The sequence below is a fragment of the Podarcis vaucheri genome, assembly GCF_965113315.1.
Source record: "Podarcis vaucheri genome assembly, chromosome: 16".
Lineage (NCBI taxonomy): Eukaryota > Metazoa > Chordata > Lepidosauria > Squamata > Lacertidae > Podarcis > Podarcis vaucheri.
The window spans coordinates 22,236,514-22,259,824 of NC_138754.1; the positions used below are offsets into that span (position 1 = coordinate 22,236,514).

The window sequence follows — 23,311 nt, forward strand, 5'->3', positions numbered from 1 at the left end:
CGCCTAGGGCTGGGTGTGAGCCCTGCAATTCCATAGCACGAAAGAGAGAACCTGGGTTTCTGAAAACCTTGGTTTTCATTCTTCCATACGAGCAAGTTTCTGGCCCCTAAGGTTGCAGAGAGTGAAGCTTGGAAGCAGCAGTTCTGGGGGAGCATCTTCGCCGAACCTAAAGACTTCGGTTTGGGACCCAGACACGGAGCAGACTGCTTCTGCAGAGTTGGCCAGTGGGCAGGAGAGCAGATGGTGTGAGAAAAAATCCAACGCATTAATGTAGGGGAGCCAGCGTCATTCGCAGGTAGATTTTCTCACTCGTGGTGCTAAATGCAAACCCCCTCTGTGTTCTTTCAGCTGATCCAAACACCCTCTTCCGTTCCAACTCCTTGGCTTCTAAATCCATGGAGCAGTTCATGAAGGTGAGTAAATAGCAGAGGAAGAACTGGCAGGTGGCTATTGCTGAGTTCCATCTCCCCCCCTCTCCCTTTCTCTCCCTTTCTCTCTCTCTCTTTCTCTCTCTACACTCTGTGTGTGAGTTTCTGTGAAACAGAAGGGGCTGTCCCTGAGCTGCTAGGGTGGTGGTAAATAAACAAATCTGCAACATGTGCCACATTTTCATGGGGTTTGGTTTCGGGTGCGAATGATACCATTTTTTTGGGGGGGGGGGAGAGGCAGGGTGGCAAAACACCTGCCATGAAATGAGATGAACCACCCTTTGCAGAGGAAAGAAAAAGAATATTTTCACAGCAACAGGACAAAAAACCCTTTTCTCTCTCTCTCTCTCTTTTTTGCAAGCACTTGGTGAAAGGAAAAGGGAGAAGTGTTGGCGGTGTGTTGCGTTGCACAAATCAGCTGGTATTCACACACACACACATCGAGCCTTTCCCCCAGTCGGGGATTCAAGGCATCTTTCCTATTAAAAAAAGAGAACAAGCAAATCTCTCTCTCTCATTACAGTGTAATTATAATAATAGAATACCATATTTTTCTGTGTATAAGATGTCCCCATGAATAAGACGACCCCTATTTTTTTGAACCCAGAATGAAGAAAACAATATTTTAGGGTTGCCTAAACCCTAAAACGGGATGCGGATGGCACTGTGGGTTAAACCACTGAGCCTAGGACTTGCCGATCAGAAGGTCGGTGGTTCAAATCCCCACAACGGGGTGAGCTCCCGTTGCTCGGTCCCTGCTCCTGCCAACCTAGCAGTTCGAAAGCACATCAAAGTGCAAGTAGATAAATAGGTACCGCTCCGGCAGGAAGGTAAACAGCGTTTCCGTGCGCTGCTCTGGTTCGCCAGAAGCAGCTTAGTCTTGCTGACCACATGACCCGGAAGCTCCCTCGGTCAATAAAGCGAGATGAACGCCACAACCCCAGAGTCAGTCACGACTGGACTTAATGGTCAGGGGTCCCTTTACCTTTACTTAAACCCTAAAACAGAAGTGAAAATCTGGACGATCAGTGGTGGCAGTTGTTGAGCTTTCTTGGGGCGATTGCAGCAACCCCTTATCGGCTTATACACAGAAAAATTCGGTAATCATAGAATTGTAGAGTTCCCATGGCAAGTGAAGGGGAACCTCTGATTATTCCTCCAATTATGCCTTGGGAGCTGCAGTTCCTATGACAAAAGATGTGGGACCTCTGACTATTAATAACACAATAAATCTCTGGATTCTTTGGGGTAAACAATGTATATCCAGTATATCCATGTATATCCAGTATATCCATGTATATCCAGTAAGTTTGCAGTAAGGATATATATACCCTTTGAACATTTCAGCACCGATGAGATGTTTTTAGTCATTTTTTTACTTTCCACCCGGATGTGTGTTTTGGAAAACGTATTCCCCCCCTTCTTCTTTTCCACCTAATCCTAACTCTCTGTGATGCGTCAGGTGGTGGGGATGCCTTACCTCCACGAGGTGCTGAAGGCCATCATCAACCGAATCTTCGAGGAGAAGAAGTACGTGGAGTTGGATCCCTGCAAGATTGAGCCGAGCCGGACCAGGTAAGAGGAAGAACACTCAAGAGGGATCTGAGGTGTGTTTTGCAAAGGACAGAAAAGGAAAAGCGGTTGGGAGGGAGGAGGAAAGGAACTCAGGTAGTAGATCTCAGCTCCAGGATTCCTTGAGAGGGACAGCTGGAATGGAAGGAGTTCGAGGAGAGGAGGAGTGGGAAGAAGAGCACATCACTGTGACATTCAGAGCAAGACTGTAGGAGAGACGAGGCCGCCTGCTGAGAAATGGGGGGGGGGGGTAGGGTGCCAAACGCGACAAGAAAAATGATTAAAAAACAGTGGTGCGTTGGGACAGGTGTCATTCGCAGGTAGCGGTTTTCCCCCCTCATCCAACAGTGCTAATTAAAACAGAAGCAAGAGAGCCTGCCTGGCAGATGATTTATGACTCCAAAAATAGTGTTGCGAGTTGGAGGGTGGGGCTGTTAGGGCTGTGTGCCTGAGACCCTTCTAATTCCTGCATGCAGCAAGGGTTCAATGGTTGAATTAGCTGTAATGGTCCCTTAAGTGTGGGCCGTTAAGGTAACAAAGGGAGTGTCTCTTTGCTAGAAATCAAATCGATGCCCCCCTCCCAGCTGTTAGTTAGAAGCATAGCTGTCAACCGTCCCTTATTTGGCGGGAAACTCCCTTATCCCAGCACCGTGTCCCGCTGCTGTCCCTTACTGATGATGTCCCTTAAATTTCCTGGGTTTCATGCTCGCCCGGCTATGGTTAGAAAGTCAAATGCCAGAAATGAGTTGTGGGTGAGAGAGAGCTAGAAGCTAGAGGCAGGCTGAGCAGCTGAGAGACAAAGCCAAGCCTGTATTCTGCTGGAATGCAAGGCTGTGGCTACAGGAGAAGCAAGGTCGCCTTGGGGTGCTCATGCTGTGAGCCCTTCCATCATAGGTTCAGGTTGCATATAGAATCTTAGTGTTGGAAGGGACCCAAGGGTCCAACCCGCTGCAAAGCAAGGATTTCAGGTAAAACATCCATAACAGATGACCATCCAACCTCTGCTGAAAAACCTCCAAGGAAGAAGAGTCCATAATCTCCCAAGGGAGACTGTTCCACTGACAAACAGCTCTTATTGTCATAAAGTTTTTCCATATGTTTAGTTGGAATCTTCCTTTTTTGGAACTTGAAGCCATTGGTTCGAGTCCTACCGCCCAGAGCAGGAGAAAACAAGCTTGTTCCCTCTTCCATGTGACAACCCTTGAGATATTTGAAGATGGCTATCATTTCTCCTCTGAGTCTCTTCTTTTTTAGGCTAAACATACCCAGCTCCTTCAACCGCTCATTGTCAGGCTTGGTTTCCAGCCCTTGATCATCTTGGTTGCCCTCCTCTGTACACGTTACAGCTTGTCAACATCCTTCTTAAATTGTGGTGCCCCAAATTGGACACAGTATTCCAGGTGTGGTCTGACTAAGGCAAAACAGAGTGGGACTATGGCTTCCCTTGATCTGGACACTATACTTCTGTTGATGTAGCCTAGAATAGTGTTAGCTATTTTGCGACTGCATCACATTGTTGATATCCCACAAAACCCACAATCTCTACCGTCCAGCATTCCGAGCAAACCAAACCCTGGGTAAGCGTCAGGAACCCGTGTAATCTCGCCCGCCTCAGAGATTGGGGTGGCATGCAACAATAATTTGTTGTCCACCGAAATAACAAACAACTTAGCAAGGTCTAATTTGTTATGTATTCAGAGGTCTGAGCTTGAGTCTGGACTAAGCATTCTGAGCTCCTGTGTTCTGATTCATTACATGATATCTAATCACAGAACATTTCAGGATTTGGGCCTCTGCCATTGGCTCTTAAACTCTGAGTTATGATTCGCAGCTTGGAAGTTTAGACAGCCAATCACGTTGGGAGTGGGAGTGGCCCAGGCCTTCAGAACTGTATACTGTATAAGCAGTTGCTTTGCCCCTGTTGTCCAGTTCTGTTAGTTCAATAAAGGTTCTTGCTGTTATATCTGTGTCTTGTCTCGTGAGCAGCTGTCTGCACTTCACTCTTCTTATGTTCTTCTCTCTGAATTTAGCTGCATTAAACATTGCAGACCTTTCTGAACTGGACGACACATACATATTTAATCTTAGCCATATCACTGAGGGGAGATACCACCGCTAACATCTCTAAATATTGATACATGGGTGTTTCATACAGTTTAAGGCTTTTTGAGAAAAGTACTAAGCTAACCCCAAGCTATCCGAAAGACTATTCCCTCATACGGACCTACCCAGGCTCTGAGATCTTTGGGGAAGGCTCTTCTCTCAGTCCTGTCACCCTCAGAAGCACACTTGGTGGGGATGCAGGACAGGGCCTGCTCTGTGGCTGCTCCCAGACTTTGGAACTCCCTCCCTAGAGAACTCAGACTGGCTCCCTCCTTGCTGTCCTTCTGCCAACAGGTGAAGACTGTTTTATTCCAACAGACGTTTATGAAATCACTGGCTTGTGTGTGTGTGTGTGTGTGTGTGTGTGTGTGTGTATATATATATATATATATATATATATGAGAACTAGCTTTTAAATGGCGGCGTGCTGCGTTTTAATCAATCTGCTTTTAACTTGTTTTAATTCTATAGTTTAATTACTTCCCCCCCCAATTATCTTTTGTACATGTTTTAGCCTTCTGTATTTTATCTGTGTTGTCTTCATTTGGGTAAGCTGCCTTGAGTCTCCGTCTGGGGAAAAGGTGGGATGTAGATAAGAACAACAACAGATAATCATGTGATAAGGCCGCTGTGGTGTGGCAAGTGTTAACAGCTGACATATTTGTACACTATGCTTGTGTTATGTGACGGACGACAGCCTCAGCCGTGCCTGCAGAAGAGCGTCATACAGACGGAGGGTATTTCTGCTGAAATGGCTAATAGGACATTAGCACTGAGGATGTGGGGCTGGCTCACGGAAAGGATTCCGGCTGCTCTAGAGATAGAAGCCTTCCTGGGAGAGATGCTCTTTGTGCAGGTTGCTAGGCAACACCATCTCCGGGATGCTGCCAGAGTGTGACATTGGCAGGGATGCTCAATGTGGATTTGCTGAGGGTCTGACTGCTGAAAAGCAGGGAAGTTTGGGTGGAACCCAGCTTGCTGAGAGGGGTTTGCAGTGGGTTAAAACAAGCAGAGTAAGGGACCATATACAGTGCATTACAATAACTCAGCCTTGAGGTTAACAATGCATGAACTTACAGTGGCGAGTCCTAGGACAGCCATAGCTGGTGGACTAGATGGAGCTGGTATTTTCTTACTCTGCAAACATCTCTGTAGGCAATTGCAGCAGGTAGTCTAATCTCTAGCCAAATTCACAAGCCACACATACACCAAAGAGCTGCTCCAGTGAGTAACTGAGCTCAGTTTCAATATCTTCTCTGTGTCAGGAGCTTATAACAATCGGCAGGGGAGCAGCACTGTGTGGTGGTTGAGTTATGTGTTGGTGGGTCAAGGGTCTCTTGTGCATGTCGCCCACCCCGCATTTTCCATTTCTCTCAGGCGGATCTCTTTCAAAAGCTCCCTGTCCGAGGCCCAGATCCAAGAAAGCAGCCTGGAGGTGCTGACAGGATACCTGGGTGACATTGTGGAATCCATCGTAAGCTCTACGGAAAAGTGTCCCCCCATCATGCGAGTGGCTTTCAAACAGCTGCACAAGCGAGTGGATGACCACTTCCCAGAGGCAGAGAATCAGGTGTGACATTTTCTGTCCCATAACCACTCCCTCCGCCAAACAGCAAGTCTTGGGGAGGTCATTCATTATCCATGTTTCCAAGGGATTTGGCGTTCTGCGATCCAAGCTGCTTCTGCTGGGGTTGGTTAAGCAACAGTTAGGGAGGTCAACAGTAGGTGGCGCTGGACCCAATGATAGGCAGACACAGCTCAGGGCCCCTTCAGAAAAGTGATTACCCCTCCCTTTGTGCTTTCTGTAAGCACATCATTGGCCACATTCACACCATACATTTAAAGCACAGTCGTACCTTGGTTTTTGAACAGCCTAGTTCTCAAACATTTGGGTTCCTGAACGATCAAAATGTTCCGGTTCATGAACATTCTTTTGAAAGCCAAACATCCGAGGGGGCTTCCACGGCTTCCTGCAGCCAGCCAGAAGCTGTGATTTGGAAGTCTATCGCTTTGGAAGTTGAACGGACTTCCAGAACGGATTCCGTTGGACTTCCAAGATAAAAATGTACTATGATACCATTTTAAACAGTTATGGCTTCCCCCAAAGAATTTTGGGAGCTGTAGTTTGTTAAGGGTGCTGAGATTTGTTAAGAGACCCCATTCACAGAGCTACAATTCTCAGAGTAAAGGTAAAGGGATCATTAGGTCCAGTCGTGACTGACTCTGGGGTTGTGGCGCTCATCTCGCTTTATTGGCCAAGGGAGCTGGCGTACAGCTTCCAGGTCATGTGGCCAGCATGACTAAGCCGCTTCTGGCGAACCAGGGCAGTGCATGGAAACGCCGTTTGCCTTCCCGCCGGAGCGGTACCTATTTATCTACTTGCACTTTGACGTGCTTTCGAACTGCTTGGTTGGCAGGAGCAGGGACTGAGCAACGGGAGCTCACCCCGTCGCGGGGATTCGAACCGCTGACCTTCTGATCGGCATGTCCTAGGCTCTGTGGTTTAACCCACAGCGCCACCTGCGTCCCAATTCTCAGAGTAGTTCAACAATAAATCCTTCTTTGCAGGGAACCCTTGGATGCAACCCAAAGTTTCGTTTGGGTGTGTGGTGTGCTTTAGCAATGGCTGTTTGGCAATGGAAAACTTTTTTTATAATTGTGATCAGTCCTAACTTCTGGATGTGAGCCACACTTGGCGTCTTTGCTTTCCTTTCAGGATGCCAAATACATTGCCATCAGTGGGTTCCTCTTCCTTCGCTTCTTTGCTCCGGCCATCCTGACCCCCAAGTTGTTCAACCTCCGAGACCAGCATGCAGACACCCAGACCAGCCGGACCCTCCTGCTCTTGGCCAAGGTAACAGTCAGCATCCTGCTCTCACTGGGGCCAACCAGATGTCCCAATGGGAAGCCTGCAAGCAGGATCCGAGCACAAGGGCCTTCTCCCATCCTGGGGGTTCCAGTAGCTGGTGCTCAGAAGCATTGCTGCCTCTGACCATCATGGTTGTTAGCCATCACCAAACCCTCCAAGTCTCCCTATTTTCCAGGGACAGTCCTGGATTTACAGAAGCTGTCCCGGTTTCTGATTCGATCCTGAAATGTCCCACTTTTCCTTAGGATGTCCCTTTTTTCATCAGAGAAATGTTGGAGGGTATGGAATAGGACGTCTCTATTTTCATTGGAGAAATGTTGGAGGGGACGCCTATTTTCATCAGATGGAGGGTATGGAATAGGACACCTCTATTTTCTTTGGAGAAATGTTGGAGGGGATGTCTCTATTTCCATCAAAGAAATGTTGGAGGGTATGGAATACGATGTCTCTATTTTCATTGGAGAACTGTTGGGCAGAACTTTCTATTTTCATTGGTTAAATGTTGGAGGGTATGCCTCATGTGGGAACAAGTTCCTCTCTTTAACTATGTACAGTGGTACCTCGGGTTACAGATGCTTCAGGTTACATACGCTTCAGGTTACAGACTCCGCTAGCCCAGAAATAGTACCTTGGGTTTGCTTCAGGATGAGAACAGAAATCACGTGGCGGTGGCGCGGCGGCAGCAGGAGGCCCCATTAGCTAAAGTGGTGTCTCAGGTTAAGAACAGTTTCAGGTTTAAGAACGGACCTCCAGAACGAATTAAGTTCTTAACCCGAGGTACCACTGTACTGCGTGAAGAAAAGACTTTCTTTTCTCTCTTCTGAATCTTCCAACATTCAGCTCCATTTGATGCCCACAAGTTAGGAGAGAGGAGGGAAAACCACCACTTGTATCTCCATGCTGTGCATAATTTTATAAACCTCTATCATGCCACTTCATACTCGATTTTTCTCTAAACTAAAAATTCCTAAAAGCTGTGCCCTTTCTTCGCATGGGAGTCACTTCATCCCTTTGATCATTTCGGTTCCTGTGAGGGCACAGCAGGCCAAGCTTTAGAGACTAGACTTTTATGAACTGGTCCTTCCCTTCCCCTGGAGTCACCTCTTTGCCTATTTCTCTCCCCCCCCCCCCCCGGAAGGCAGTGCAGAGCATTGGCAACCTGGGACTTCAACTGGGTCACGGCAAGGAGCAGTGGATGGAACCTTTGCACCCCTTCATCCTGTCTAGCATTGGGCAAGTCAAGGAGTTCCTGGACTGGCTCATCAACGTGGACTGCGAGAACGGTGAGCTCTATTTTTTTTTTATAAGATTGAGATTTTCAAAAAAATTACAAAATAATAAGAAAAAAGAAAAATACAAAATAAAAATAGTTAAAAACAATTCAGTCTTTCCGTCACATATTTTTCATTTGCTTATTTCCCGGACCTCCTCACGCCTCCCTTTTCTGTATTCCAGTTCAAATTGTTAATTCAGCAAATCCCTCCCCTCTTCAATCATCTTAATCTTCAGTTTTAAAATATTATAACATTAAATTTTTACCTATTAATATCCATTTTCTCATATTCTCTTATAGCATTACAGCTAAAGACCACTTAGTTTCTATCCAACATTGTTCTAACATTCATTAATTTTGCAGTATTTCTGTAAATAATCTTTAAACTTTTTCCAATCTTCTTCCACCGACGTGAGAACGGTGAGCTCTAATGGGCCACGTGTCCAGGAAGCTGGGGCTGAGGGTATGGGTGGGAATTTGATTGTGCTTGCAAATAATAATAATAATAAGATAGATAGATAGATAGATAGATAGATAGATAGATAGATAGATAGATAGATGATAGATTATTATTTATACCCCACCCATCTGGCTGGGTTTCCCCAGCCACTCTGGGCAGCTCCCAGCAAAATTAAAAGCACAATGAACCATCAAACATTAAAAACTTCCCTAAACAGGATTGCCTTCAGATGTCTTCTAAAAATCAGATAGTTGTTTATTTCCTTGACATCTGATGGGAGGGCATTCCACGGGGCGGGCGCCACTCCCGAGAAGGCCCTCTGCCTGGTTCCCTCTAACCTCATGGTGAGGGAACCGCCAGAAGGCCCTTGGAGCTGGACCTCAGTGTCTGGGCTGAACAATGGGGGGTGGGGTGGAGATGCTCCTTCAGGTACACAGGGCCGAGGCCGTTCAGGGCTTTAAAGGTCAGCACCCTTTGAATTGTGCTCGGAAACGTACTAAATGCAAACTTACCTAGTTCACACTTTGCAAAACAATACATGCACCTGAATAAAATATATACCAATATACACACTGTTGCAGTGTCCACAAGACCAAGGTCCAATCCACACCGTACGTGGAAAGCACTATGGTACCGCTTTAAACACTTGTGGTTTTCCCCAGAGAATTCTGGGAGCCGTATTTTGTTGATGGTGCCAAGAGTTGTTAGGATGCCCCTATTCCCCTCCCAGAGCTACAATTCCCAGAGTTCCTTGGGAAGAGAGATTGATTGTTCAACCACTCTGGGAATTGTAGCTCTGTGAGGAGAGGAGGGGTCTTCTCACAACCCTCAGCAAGCACCCTTAATAAACTATCACTCCTGGGCTACTTTGGGGACCCCTATTCCCTTCTTACTGGTAAAGTTGGAACAGAAAATGATGTCTTCTTCAATCTCTAGACCGGGAGCTCAGGAGTTACAGCCAGGGGACTCCTCTCCAGCACTTGCCACCTGAGGCCACTGCCTCATTGTGCCTAATGTTAGGGCCGGCCCTGTACAATTTGCATGCATGTATACAGGAGCCTTGGGGTGGTTTTTAGCCCTGGCCAAAGCAATAACGGGGGTGGGGGGTGTTCACAGGGTTCCAAGGCTTTTAGCATATGAGAAATCATGGGCCTCCCTTTCTTTTCTCCAGGAGCAAGTGAGAAGAAGCCCTGGACGCTCTTCCACCCCTCGGCCACCATCAAGGAGGGCTACCTCAACAAGCGCAAGGCTGAGGGCCTCCACTTGGTCTCGCGGTTCACCTTCAAAAAACGCTACTTCTGGCTGAGCAACGAGAGCCTTTCGTATTCCAAATCTCCCGAGTGGCAGGTGGGCACCTTTCCCCAGAGGGGGGCAGAGGGCGGAGGACGCAAGGGGAACGCAAAAACTCAGGGTTGCAGGCCGTTCAAAGGTGTGTCTTATCCACAACAAAGCAAACAGTCAAAGGGCAGTGAAGTGCAGATTCACGAGGCAAGACGCAGTGATAACAGCAAGAACCTTTATTGAACTACATAACTGGACAACAGGGGCAAAGCAACTGCTTATATACATTTCTGAAAGCCTGGGCCACTCCCTCTCCCAACATGATTGGCTGTCTAAACTTCCAAGCTGCGAATCATGACTCAGAGTTTAAGGGCCAATGGCAGAGGCCCAAATCCTGAAATGTTCTGTGATTGGATATCATGTGTCGAATCAGAACACAGGGGCTCAGAATCCTTAGTCCTGGCTCAGGCAAAAACAGACCACAGACTACATAATAGACAGCTTTTGCCCGATGAGGCGTTGCTTCTCAGGACCACTCAGGAGCTGTGCCTGGGCCAGGAGTGACGAACATTTTCCAGCCAGGGGCCACATTGCCTTCCAGGCAACATCCCAAGGGCCACATCCCAAAGTGTGGGGGACCAAAGGTAAAAGTAGGTGGAGCAATGAGGTCATGTTTGCTTTTGTGCAGTGGTCTAGTTCGTCTACACAGACACTGTTCTCTGTCCAGGCAAGCAAGAGGCATGAACAGAGTTCAAGGACACATCTTGCCCAGGCAAAAGCACTCGGAGGGGGTGTAAATAAGGGCCAGTGAGGGGTGTGGCTTGTGGATGTGAGGGGTGTTGCCTGAGAGAAAGGCCTAGAGAGCTGAAATTGGGCTTCAGACCTGAAGAGCCCCATCACTACCTGGAACACATTCCTTAAAATCTGCACTGCAGACCCTCTAAGTGTCCCTATTTTCCAGGAACAGTCCCAGTTTTGCAGAAGCTGTCTCGGTTTCTGATTGGATCCTGGAATGTCCCACTTTTCCTTAGGATGTCTCTATTTTCATTGGAGAAATGTTGGAAGGTACAATGAGTTGTGAGCTGGTCTCGAGCCTCTTTTTACTGCCACGGGAGTTAAACTCACAGTCCGTTGAGAGGAACCTCAGCTGTTCTGAAAGGCCTGGTTCCTTCAAAGGACTTCCAGGAGCAATTTCAGGTAGCAGAAAGTGCTCCTGGCTCCCTGCCAAAGATCATAGATAGCATTGTAAGGAAAGAGCCGTTTTAAAATCCTGTATTTGGAGCGAAATGTGGTCAGTATTAAGAGTTGGCTCAATCATAACACTAGACACGGTAACTTTTGTCAAGAGTTTGCAAGTCCACTTCAAACTCTGCTTTGCACCTAAGCGTTTTAGGCAAGGTTGGTTAAATTTTGCATTTTTGTTAAGGTGACCTGGTAGAGGCTGGGAAAATGATGCATTGGGTGGAGAAAGTGGAGAAAGAGAAAAGATTTTCTCCCTCTCTCATAACAACTGGAAATCGCAGACATTCAGTGTCCTAGGAGATCCAGGACAGGGCAAAGAAAGGACTTCTTCAGCCACAGTTGAAGTGTGGAACTCACTGCCACAGGAGGAAGGGATGGCCACCAACCCTAGCTGGCTTTAAAAGAGGATGCGACAAATTCGTGGAGGAGAAGGCTATCAGTGGCCATGATGGTTATGCTCTGGCCCAGTGGTCAGAGGAAATAATGCTTCCAAATAACAGCTACTGGAAACCACAGGAGGGAAGAGGGCTCTTGTGTTCGAATCCTGCTTGCTGGTTTCCCACAGGCTGGCCATTGTGAGGGCAGGATGATGAATCAGATGGGCCATTAGCCTGATCCTGCAGGCTCTTCTTCAGTTCTCAGTTCACCATGTTGGCTGGGGTGGTGCCCGTAAATTGACAAAACGCTTCCTGAGGAAGGGCTGGAGAATCGAGAGCCGTGTTTCCCCCTTGATGAACAGGGCGGTGTGTTGGGTTTCTTCTCCCATGGCCAGGTTCGGACATCCATCCCCGTCCAGCAGATCTGCGCCGTGGAGCGTGTGGATGAGAATGCCTTCCAGCAGTCACACATGATGCAGATTACAACGCGGGAAAATGGAGGGCAGCTGTCCACCATGTACATCCAGTGCAAGGTAGGGTATGGATGCGACCATCGTTAATCTGGCTTGAGAATGTGATGGCTGCTCTTTTTCTTTAGGAATTCCCTTTGCATCGCTCCTCTTGGCCTGCTATGAACTTATGATTCTTGCAATAGGGTATTGTTGCTATATATGTACATCCAGTGCAAGGTAGGATGTGGATGCGACCATCGTTAATCTGGCTTTGAGAATGTGATCGCTGCTCCTTTTCTTTAGCAATTCCCTTTTCATTGCTCATCTTTTTTTTCTAAAATCATTTTTATTAATTTTGGCATATGTTTTCCAAACAAAACTTCACATCACATCACATCATCCTCATTTTGGCTATTATAGCCTGAGACTTCCATCAATCCTGTCTAGTGATTTTCAAATTTGCTAACCCAGAAATAGTACCTCGGGTTAAGAACTTTGCTTCAGGATGAGAACAGAAATCGTGCAGCGGCAGCGGGAGGCCCCACTAGCTAAAGTGGTGCTTCAGGTTAAGAACGGTTTCAGGTTAAGAACAGACCTCTGGAATGAATTACGTACTTAACCCGAGGTATCACTGTACCAGTGGCAAATAAATGAGTGAGGGGAAATGGCGCCACCTACTGACCGGTGCTCTCTTTTCTCCGGCAGAACGTCAACGAGCTCAACCAGTGGCTCTCAGCTATCCGGAAAGTGATGGTCTCCAATGAGTGCCTGCTGCTCTTTTGCCACCCGGGTGCCTTCCGCGGCAGCCGCTGGACCTGCTGTTTACAGACCAACCGTGCAGGTAACTTAACTTGCGCCCATGCTCACATATGCTGGCCTGGGGGCACCAAAGGCACCTTAGCGAGGATAATGCAGAGCTGCCCTCTTTATGCAATTAGAAGAGTTTGGATTTGATATCCTGCTTTATCACTACCCTAAGGAGTCTCAAAGCAGCTAACAATCTCCTTTCCCTTCCTCCCCCACAACAAACACTCTGTGAGGTGAGTGGGGCTGAGAGAATTCAGAGAAGTATGACTAGCCCAAGGTCACCCAGCAGCTGCATGTGGAGGAGCGGGGAAGCGAACCCGGTTCACCAGATTACGAGTCCACCACTCTTAACCACTTCACCACCCTGACTCTCAGGGTGTTGTGGTTTTTAAAATCTGAATTTCAGCCAAGCTTTGTTTGCTGTGCAATTGGGATGGAGCCTCCCTCCATAGGAATTGTCCCCTCTCCCTCACCACCTCCCACCCCACTTCTCAAGGTTGTCACCTGACCTACTTTCTTTGAAGGTGTGGACAGTTAGGGCAAAGGCCCTGCCCCACCAACCTAGGCTGCCATCGGCCAGCTCCCACTTGCCTGCCCCTCTTCTGTACAACTAGCCCAGGGAGGGGTGCTGACTGTCAGCTAATAATAATAATAATAATAATAATAATAATAATAATAATAATTTATACCCCACCCATCTTGCTGAGTTTCCCCAGCCACTCTGGGCGGCTCCCAATCAAGTGTTAAAAACAATACAGCATTAAATATTAAAAACTTCCCTAAACAGGGCTGCCTTCAGATGTCTTTTAAAAAGAAGATAGCTGCTTATTTCCTTCACATCTGAAGGGAGGGCGTTTCATAGGGCGGGCACCACCACCGAGAAGGCCCTCTATCTGGTTCTCAGTGTTGCCCCTTGTAATACTCAGCAGGAGGAGGTTGGAGATAAAACTAGAATCAGTTGGCTTCTCCAACCTCTCACTTGCTCTGGCGCCCCCTACTGTTGGGCTCCCTGGCGTCTGCCCAATGAGCACCATCCACTTCCAGGCCTGGGGTCAGGTATTCTGCACCCTTGAGCAGAGGCCAGGTCCCCAGTATTTTGGCAGAACCCGCCTTATTTTAAAGGATTCCCCCCCCCCCCCCGACAAGATCCTTTTGGGACAAGTGCGTCGGCCAAATCCAGATCAGGCCCTGCACTGTGCAGCCACTCATGGCTTCCCTCATGGGTTGTGGTTTGGTTACAGTTCGGGGCTGCAGCCGCACGCACTCGGCCGTGACCCTCGGCGACTGGAGCGACCCACTGGACCCAGACACAGAGGCGCAGATGGTGTACCGGCAGCTTCTCTTGGGCAGAGACAAGCTCAGGTGTGTGTAAGGCGATGCACCGTCATGCTGGTGGCAGTGGTAGTGGTGGTCATGGGGGAGGCACAGGACTAGCTCTACTCAGAGTAGACGCATTGGAGTTAACGGGTGTGGCGAAGAGAAAAGGAGACACAGCCAAAAGCCTACTTTTTGTGGTGTCAGCTCTTTATCATGAGAGCATACAGTTAGGGGGTCCCTCAAAGGACATCTAGTCCAACCCTTTGCCATTGCAGGAAATCCTGCGTACGAAGAAAGCCTTAGAATAATAGAATTGTAGAGCTGGAAGGGACCACAAGAGCCGTCTAGTCCAGCCCCCTGCAACGCAGCGAGCTTTTGCCCAACGTGGGATTCAAACCCACAACCCTGAGATTAAAGAGTCTCAATTCTCTACTGACTGAACTATACTAGAAGTCAAAACAGGAAGCCTGCTTAAATTGCCATACTCTAACCATTAATTTGGGACGCGGATGGCGCTGTGGGTTAAACCACAGAGCCTGGGACTTGCCGATCAGAAGGTTGGCGGTTCGAATCCCCGTGACGGGGTGAGCTCCCGTTGCTCGGTCCCTGCTCCTGCCAACCTAGCAGTTTGAAAGCATGTCAAAGTGCAAGTAGATAAATAGGTACCACTCCGGCGGGAAGGTAAACGGTGTTTCCATGCGCTGCTCTGGTTTGCCAAAAGTGGCTTAGTCATGCTGGCCACATGACCCGGAAGCTGTATGGCGGCTCCCTCGGCCAGTAAAGCGAGATGAGAGCCGCAAGTAAAGCCAGTAGTGGGGTTGCGGCCAGTAAAGCGAGATGAGAGCCGCAACCCCAGAGTCATCAGTGACTGGACCTGACTGTCAGGGGTCCCTTTACCTTTACCCTTTAACCATTAATTTGAATGGGTCTACAACTCAAAGAGCCTGCAAACCAAGTAGGGGTGACGTTAGAGGATAGCTTAGTTGGTTAGACCGTGGTGCAAATAACGCCAAGGTTGCAGGTTCGATCCCTGTATGGGGCAGCTGCATATCCCTGCATTGCAGGGGGTTGGACTAGATGATCCTCAGGGTCCCTTCTAACTCTACAAGTCTATGATTCTATGAAGGTGCCTTCCTGGTGCCAATAAACATGTCAGATATACCCTAGGGAGCCAAAGTCAGACATGCAATACCAGATGTCCCCACCAGAGGGCACCTCTTCATTAAGGAATTTCCACTGCTATCAACATCAGCCCTTCTTTCTAAGAGGAAGATGGGGCAATTTGGCTTTTAAAAATCAAAAGGTCAAGATCTCATCACAGACCACATAGGGGGCCTCAAGCCTGAGGAAAACATCACTGCTCAATAGCAGAGCACATTCTTTGTACTAAGAAGGTTCCAAATTCAACCCAAAGCAGCTCCAGTTAAAAATGGCTCAGTATTTGACCACCAAAAGGTTCAAAATTTATTCACTTATTGTTGGCTTTAGTGCACAAGATCGCACAAGATCTGATCCTGGACTAATCTTGGCTAGGACTGTGTCAGCCTGCCAGTTTCAATAGTTCTGGATTTCTTGGGGAGAAATCCAGAAAAGTGTCAAATTGTTATCGTTAATTTATTAAGTGTTCTGTGCGCTGCTCTGGTTCGCCAGAAGCGGCTTAGTCATGCTGGCCACATGACCTGGAAGCTGTATGCCGGCTCCCTCAGCCAATTAAGCGAGATGAGCACCGCAACCCCAGAGTCGGCCGCGACTGGACCTAATGGTCAGGGGTCCCTTTACCTTTACCTTTAGGAGTCTTTAAGACGCAGGTGGTGCTGTGGGTTAAACCACAGAGCCTAGGGCTTGCCGATCAGAAGGTCAGTGGTTCGAATCCCCACGACGGGGTGAGCTCCCGTTGCACAGTCCCTGCTCCTGCCAACCTAGCGGTTCGAAAGCACGTCAAAGTGCAAGTAGATAAATAGGTACCACTCTGGCGGGAAGGTAAATGGCGTTTCCGTGCGCTGCTTTGGTTCGCCAGAAGCGGCTTAGTCATGCTGGCCACATGACCCGGAAGCTGTACGCCGGCTCCCTCAGCCAATAAAGCGAGATGGGCACCACAACCCCAGAGTCAGCCACGACTGGACCTAATGGTCAGGGGTCCCTTTACCTTTACCTTTTAGGAGTCTTTAAGTGACTATAAATTCTAAGAGCATGGCATAAAATTGGGGTGGGGGTGGTGGGAATACATTACAGTAAATGCCGTACATACTATAACCTAGAATCATAGAATCATAGAATCATAGAGTTGGAAGATACCACAAGGGCCATCGAGTCCAACCCCCTGCCAAGCAGGAAACACCATCAGAGCACTCCTGACATATGGTTGTCAAGCCTCTGCTTAAAGACCTCCAAAGTAGGAGACTCCACCACACTCCTTGGCAGCAAATTCCACTGTCGAACAGCTCTTACTGTCAGGAAGTTCTTCCTAATGTTTAGGTGGAATCTTCTTTCTTGTAGTTTGGATCCATTGCTCCGTGTCCGCTTCTCTGGAGCAGCAGAAAACAACCTTTCTCCCTCCTCTATGTGACATCCTTTTATATATTTGAACATGAACCTATTGAACCTATTGAAAAAGAAACAGAAAATTCGTCATAATCCATGCCAAACGCCTGGGACATCCAGCTAAGGGTGGCAGCCGCACAATACCCTGGAAGCCCCAGGAGAGGAGAGGGCTCTTGTGCTCAGGCCTTGCTTGTGGGCTTTTCACTGGGGCATCTGGTTGGCTATGCTAAGAGGTAGAGGTAAAGGACCCCTGGATGGTGAAGTCCAGTCAAATGCGACTATGGAGTATGGCGCTCAGGCTGAGGGAGCTGGCATCTGTCCACAGACAGCTTTGCCAGTGGCCAGCAATGCTGGTGCTTTTGTTCTTTAAAAAATGTTTAGGGGTACTCTCATTTTGTCTCAAGAAAATCACCATTTTATAGTTCAAATGGGGGAAAATAAATACAGTGGTACCTTGGTTCTCAAACGCCTTGGTACTCAAACAACTTGGAACCCAAACACTGCAAACCCGGAAGTAAGTGTTCCGGTTTGCAAACATTTTTTGGAAGCCGAACGTGCTACGTTTTGAGGGCCACACTTCCATTTTGAGTGTTACGCTGAGGTCTGTCTGTTTTTGCTATTTATTTTGTTTTCTCGTTTTTGCAGCTTTTGTTTTGTTTTTGTGACAGTGTGGAACCCAGTTCAGCTACAGATTGATTGTGCGACTGCAGTACATTGTTTATTGCTTTCGTTTTATGGATCTGTGGTCTTGTTAGATAGTAAAATTCATGTTAAATTGCTGCTTTAGGGGTTGTTTTTTTAAAGTCCGGAGTGGATTAATCCATTTCGCATTACTTCCTATGGGAAAACATGCATTGGTTTTGGAACGCTTTGGTTTTGGAACGGGCTTTCAGAACGGATTAAGTTTGAGAACCAAGGTACCACTGTACAATAAATGGACAAAAGTACAAAGATTCACAAAATGTTTAGGGGTATGCATGCCCCCCCCCAGAAGAAAAGCGCTGAGCATGGCTAAACCGCTATTGGTGCATACTGGACCAGGTGGCCCACTGGCCTGATCCAGAAGGTCTCTCCTTATGTCCCTATCTCTGTTTTAGCAAGAGATGGCAGGGATCCAGCCTTCAGCATTGCAAAGCACAATGCAAAGCTTGTGGTCATCTCTCCCCATGAAGTAACATCCCGCACCCTGTTAAGGGAGGAACATGAGCAGGCTGTAGAATGAACGGCAATTTCCTCTGGTTCTCGAGTTTAATTACTTGTCTTGTCAATTCAAGTAAAAACTGTAATGGATAATCGGAGGGCCCGGGCCTTCTGGGCTATGAGTGATGGAGCTTTTGATTGCTGCTTCACTCTCCCGTTGTTGCGCCTGTTGTGACGTCGCTCCCATCTGAATGAGCCGCGTGATTGATAGCATCAATCTGCTAGAGAAGCGAGCGTAGCGGATGGCTTCCTGCCGCCAGATCTGATGGTTGGGCCTTCAGCACATTTCCCAATGCAAAATTGTAATAAAGAAATAGAGTACAGTGGTACCTCGGGTTACATACGCTTCAGGTTACATACGCTTCAGGTTACAGACTCTGATAACCCAGAAATAGTACCCCGGGTTAAGAACTTTGCTTCAGGATGAGAACAGAAATCACATGGTGGTGGCGCAGCAGCAACAGGAGGCCCCATTAACTAAAGTGGTGCTTCAGGTTAAGAACAGTTTCACGTTAAGAATGGACCTCCAGAACGAATTAAGTTCTTAACCCGAGGTACTACTGTATATATTTTTTATTTTTAAATAAAAAGGGTTTCCTTTGTGTGAATGCCTTGTCCCTTTGCCTTAAAGTGAAGGTGGTTCTTAAGAGTTGGTAACAATTATTTCCCATGGAAACGGAACTAGCATGCTCCCCCCAATTTTTAATATATTTTTTCACTTATTTATACCAAAAAAAATCAACAAATAAATCAGCTTAAATAAATAGACACTTGGGGCTTCTTTGGGGGCAGAATTGTTGCCTGTTGGCTTGCTTTTCAAAGCCTGCAATTTAACGATTGAAAATGGAGTCCTATGCATGTTTACTCAGAAGTAAGCCCCATTGCCTTCCATAATACTGGCTCCTTGGGAAGTGTAAATAGCAAGGAAGGGAACCTTGAGCTCAAGAGTCAATTCATCTTCTCTTTATCTGATGCTTGGCCACACCCCTTCACCAGGCCACGCCCGTCACCAGGCCACACCCCTCACCAGGCCACACCCCTCACCAGCCCTGCCTCGTACCCTTCTTGAGTGTTCTTTGCCTGGCTGGAATGTGCCCTTGAACTCTGATGAAGCCTCTTGCTTGCCTGCATGGAGGGATAGATAAGGGTACGTGAATGTGTATAGAAACTAGCCTACTCTACAGAGGTAAAATTTTTATCGATTGCTCCACTCGCTTTCCCCTCTGTCTCCACCCACCCCTGGCATGTGGCCCTCAGAAGGTTGCCCAGAATGAAATGCAGCCCTCTGGCTGAAGAAGCCTCCCTGCCTGTAGTGTATTGGGTTGCAGCCCTTGGGAGTTTGATTGCGCAGTTCATTTAGCTTGCAGCCTTGTATCAAATTATTCCTACCTTTCCCTAGGGAGAAATACCTGGAATTTTCAAGCACGGGGGCCACACAGGAGGAAAGCAGCGGGGCCCAGAAAGGTAGGTCTCTATTCCTCTTCTGTTGTCAGAGATGTAAGTTGAGTCGGAAAACTGTAATTCTGCCTCCGAATCCAGGGTTTGACTTCCTGGCATTGTGATTATGCTTGCGTGATGTGGCTTAGCCTGTGAGGCTTTCTCATTGCTCATTCTGGAACTACCTTCCATCAATCGCCATAGTGCCTGGATTTTGCTCGTTTCATCTTCTATGGTCATTACAAGAACTTTAAGCCTGAGTTTGCCTTTTTCCTCCTCCCTCCTCCTCCCTTTTTCCTTTTGGGTCACAGCACTGTAAGCCTGAGGACAGAGGCTGACTTGCGACTCAACGTCCTGAGAGCCTTTCTGCTTAAACAGCATTGCTTAAAATCCTTTAAAATAAAACAATAAACAGTTCCCATGACATTTTGGGGAGGGGTGTTGTCACTAAACGTTGCCAGCTTTTGTGTGAGCAGAAGTGGGGAAGTGGAATTTGATACCTTTATCAGATTTCATGTCTCTGGTTTTGCTGTTGCGCTCAGCATAGTGATTTAAAAAACTTGCTTTGAGAAGGTTCCTCCAGAGCAGGGGTCTGCAACCCGCGGCTCCGGAGCCACATGTGGCTCTTTTACACCTTTGCTGCGGCTCCGGGGCGGATACTAGCAAGGGGAGGAGGCGCATTGTGCGCCCTGACACTCCCCACAGTGGCGGGCGCTGTACTGGCTGTGATGTCGCATGGGGGCGGTGCGTGCGTTAGTCACCCACCGTCCCGACGTCACCTTCCCGCCCGCTACATTGTAAGGGGCATGTACGCTGGTCACTGCATTGAAAGGGGGCATGTACGCTGGTCACTGTTTTGAAGGGGAGTGAAGAACACACACACACAAAAAGGTAACTTGTTAATTTAACGTTTATTTCTATGAGGAGGAGTAATTCTGAGGGATCAAACGAAGAAATAATAAAAAGTGACAAAAAAGTTATTTTTATAATGACGAGTTTTGCGGCTCCCAGTTTTTTTTTCCCTTCGGAAACGGGTCCAAGTGGCTCTTTTTGTCTTAAAGGTTGCCGACCCCTGCTCCAGAGAAAGAGTGAGCGAGCACTTGTTTCCAGCATGGTGCCCTTGGGCACAGTGGCACTCTTCTGGTCTTCTCCTTATGCCTATGAGCCCCACCCCACACCCTGCCCCCTTGGTCACAAGCTGGTTAGCATAGTTACCTCCTTCCCCCCCTTGACAAAGCCCATAGAGCTGAAGGAGGAAGTTGGAAGAGAGACACTCTATCTCACTTCCTCCTTCAGCTCTACGGGCTTTTCAAGGCTCAGAATAGTTCCACAAAACTCCCTCAAAATTCCAGATGTTCCCACAGGCCTATAAAGGTGGGCAGCCCCTTTGGGATGGAGGGCCGAGCTAATTGGTGTCCACCTGGCTGCCTCAGAGGGAAGAGATGAGGCAGTGAAACCTCCTCTGTCAGCAACCCTGGGACCCACTGCCATTTGGATGCTCCCCTCCCAGAGCAGCCTATGTCAGCAGCTCCAGGACCCGAATTCTGCTTATTTCCCTTTTCCTATTCCCTGTTGTATCCTGCCTGTTATGTAAAACTGTGAGCTGCTTTGAGTAGCAGCAGGAAATGAGTAATAAGGATGCGAGTTGCTGGCAGGTCTCACTACCGCAGCCAGCATTCTCTCTGCCTCTCTCTCCAACTGTCCTGGTTTGCCTCGGTGGTCCTCAGCAGAGAATATCTGACTGAATTGACTGCCAGCACCACTATGCTTTAAACAGAGGCCTCCTAAATTTACTGCCTTCTCAGCCCACAGTCAGCAGAATCCTAAACTGAGAACAGCGGAGATCATACCAAGTTCACCTTAAGGGTTAACTCTGTGTTAGTCAACTAGCCAAGCCGGTGAGTGAAGGTGTTGCTTAGCAACGAGGCACTGACATGATCCTTGCTGAGGTAGCACATGCTCTGATTGACTGTGTAGTTCTGGGAGAGTTTTTCCAAGAGCTTCCATTTGGCTTCTTCCCAAGAAGAAGAGTGTTAGGAGACCCCCTTACTTCTCTCACAGAACTACAATCCCCAGAGTGGTTTAACAAGGAATCGTTCTACTCAAGGAACTCTGGGAAATGTAGTTCTGGGGGGGGGGTTTGTCTCCTAACAACTCTCACCACTCTCAACAAACTGCACTTTGCAGTTTGCTTCAGGATCTGCTTTCTCCGTAGATCTTTATGCTCCCTCTGCCAGAGATCTTGCAGCACCTCCCTCATGGGAAGGAATTGCCTCATGGTTTCAAGGACCATTGTGCTACCAGCGAAAAGAGGCACGTTGATGCACTCCCAGCAAATTCACCTTCCACTCCCCTCACAAAAGCTGCTGTTTGCCATCCTTTTGTTGCCGGATCTTCTCTCCCCTTCCCCTTTGGAAAAGCTGAGTGACATCACAGCAACTCGGCCAATCCGTGCTGTAGCGTGGGGCTAGCTTTACGTTCTGTTGTGTGTCCAACGGACAAATTCTAAACTTAGCATTCCCTCGGTCTCCTGAAAGCTGGAAATTAAGGACCTTGGCCCTCCGCAGTGGGTCTCCCGGATCCATGGGAATGGTGAGGTCTCTTCCGCTCTGCCATCGCATGACAATGAGGGCTCTGTGCGTCCTTAATCAAGCGTGAACGATTCCATCTCCTGGATGGTTGACCAATGTTCACAAGGCTGGAAAGCAAAGCGTCCTTGAGGTAGTAAGGAGGGAGGAGGTGGGAGCTCCCAGATGAAAGTCTTGACTATGGGCCAATGGGATGGGGGCTTCTCTGAAGTGCAACACAACTTGACAGTTCCTAGGGGAGCCCAGCAGGATGTAGCTCCTGTGCTGAGAACCGAAGGCCACATAGGCCACTTCCCATCCCCAGTGGGCTCTTAAATGCATCTTCTGCATCTGAATCTACAGTGTCTTCAGTTGAATCTTGCATTTCACCATTCCCCGTCCAGGTTCTGTCCATTTGGCCAGTCTCAGATTGACATATTGAAATATACTCGGAGTCGAGAGTGGATTTCATGCTCTTTATTCAGCTCATAGTGGTGAGGAGGAGTGGAAGTTCCCCCAGAATGTCTGCTTTATATACATTATTTACACAATCGGCCCCACATGATTGGCTAATTCCGGGATTCTCCTGTAGGCCAATCAGGTTGCGGATTCACTTCCACCTGGAGCTGGATTGGGTGGCTCCTGTGGACCAATCAGACTACTTCATTCTGAGTCCTATTGTTGTAGGACCAATCAGACTGATGCATTCTGAATCCTATTGTTCTAGGACCAATCAGACTGCTGCATTTCGGATCCTATTCAACTCAGTATATAACACATATTGTGCCAGAGGATTGACCATTGCCAATGGAGACTGGTCCACAAAGGTGAATGGGGCTCTGCCCCACCATAAGGACATAAGCAGGGCCTGCTGGATCAGCCCAGGAGCTCATCTAGTCCAGCTTCCTGTTCTCACACTGGCCACCGAAACCCCAAGCACAGGAGCCCTCTCATCCCTTGCGGTTCCCAGCACAGGCCATGTGTGGGATTTGTGGGACATCATTGCAGTGAAACCAACAATTCATGTTTTGCCAGATAGGCACATGAAGGGGCTGAGGCTCCTTTCTGTAAAATATGCTAGAGAGAACTCTGTGAGATCACTTCCTTTATCTGCCTTGGCAGGAAGCTGTGACACTACATACTTCCTTCCTGCCCAGGCAGCCTTCTCTTTCTTCATTGTGCTTCCATCCATGCTGACCTCATAGGCATATCTGAGGTCTGCAGCTCAGACACCATTTTTGAGCTTAACTTTTGTGACTTAGATAGTAGTTATAAACCTGCCTCCATTTTTGCTACTGAAATGGCTGCTTCAAGAACTAGATTATGTAAGTAAATGCTACTTTTACATCTTCACAAAACACGGCCCCGGGTTGGCTACTGTGGCA

The 23,311-nt window shown here is 48.0% G+C and overlaps 1 protein-coding gene across 5 annotated transcripts in view; it reads left to right on the plus strand.

Annotated features, from left to right (window-relative positions):
* Positions 1–23,311, plus strand: part of RASAL1 (RAS protein activator like 1) — a 64,314-nt gene that overhangs the window by 35,445 nt on the left and 5,558 nt on the right. For 4 of the 5 annotated variants that reach the window (XM_082203125.1, XM_082203126.1, XM_082203127.1 and 1 more), the window contains exons 11-20: positions 349–413; positions 1,891–2,003; positions 5,481–5,673; positions 6,820–6,957; positions 8,111–8,255; positions 9,877–10,052; positions 12,001–12,138; positions 12,763–12,898; positions 14,106–14,226; positions 19,322–19,386. In XM_082203125.1, the coding sequence (XP_082059251.1) occupies positions 349–413; positions 1,891–2,003; positions 5,481–5,673; positions 6,820–6,957; positions 8,111–8,255; positions 9,877–10,052; positions 12,001–12,138; positions 12,763–12,898; positions 14,106–14,226; positions 19,322–19,386 (1,290 nt within the window). The remainder of the gene's footprint in view (positions 1–348; positions 414–1,890; positions 2,004–5,480; positions 5,674–6,819; positions 6,958–8,110; positions 8,256–9,876; positions 10,053–12,000; positions 12,139–12,762; positions 12,899–14,105; positions 14,227–19,321; positions 19,387–23,311) is intronic. The other variant, XM_082203129.1, reaches the window with a different exon arrangement.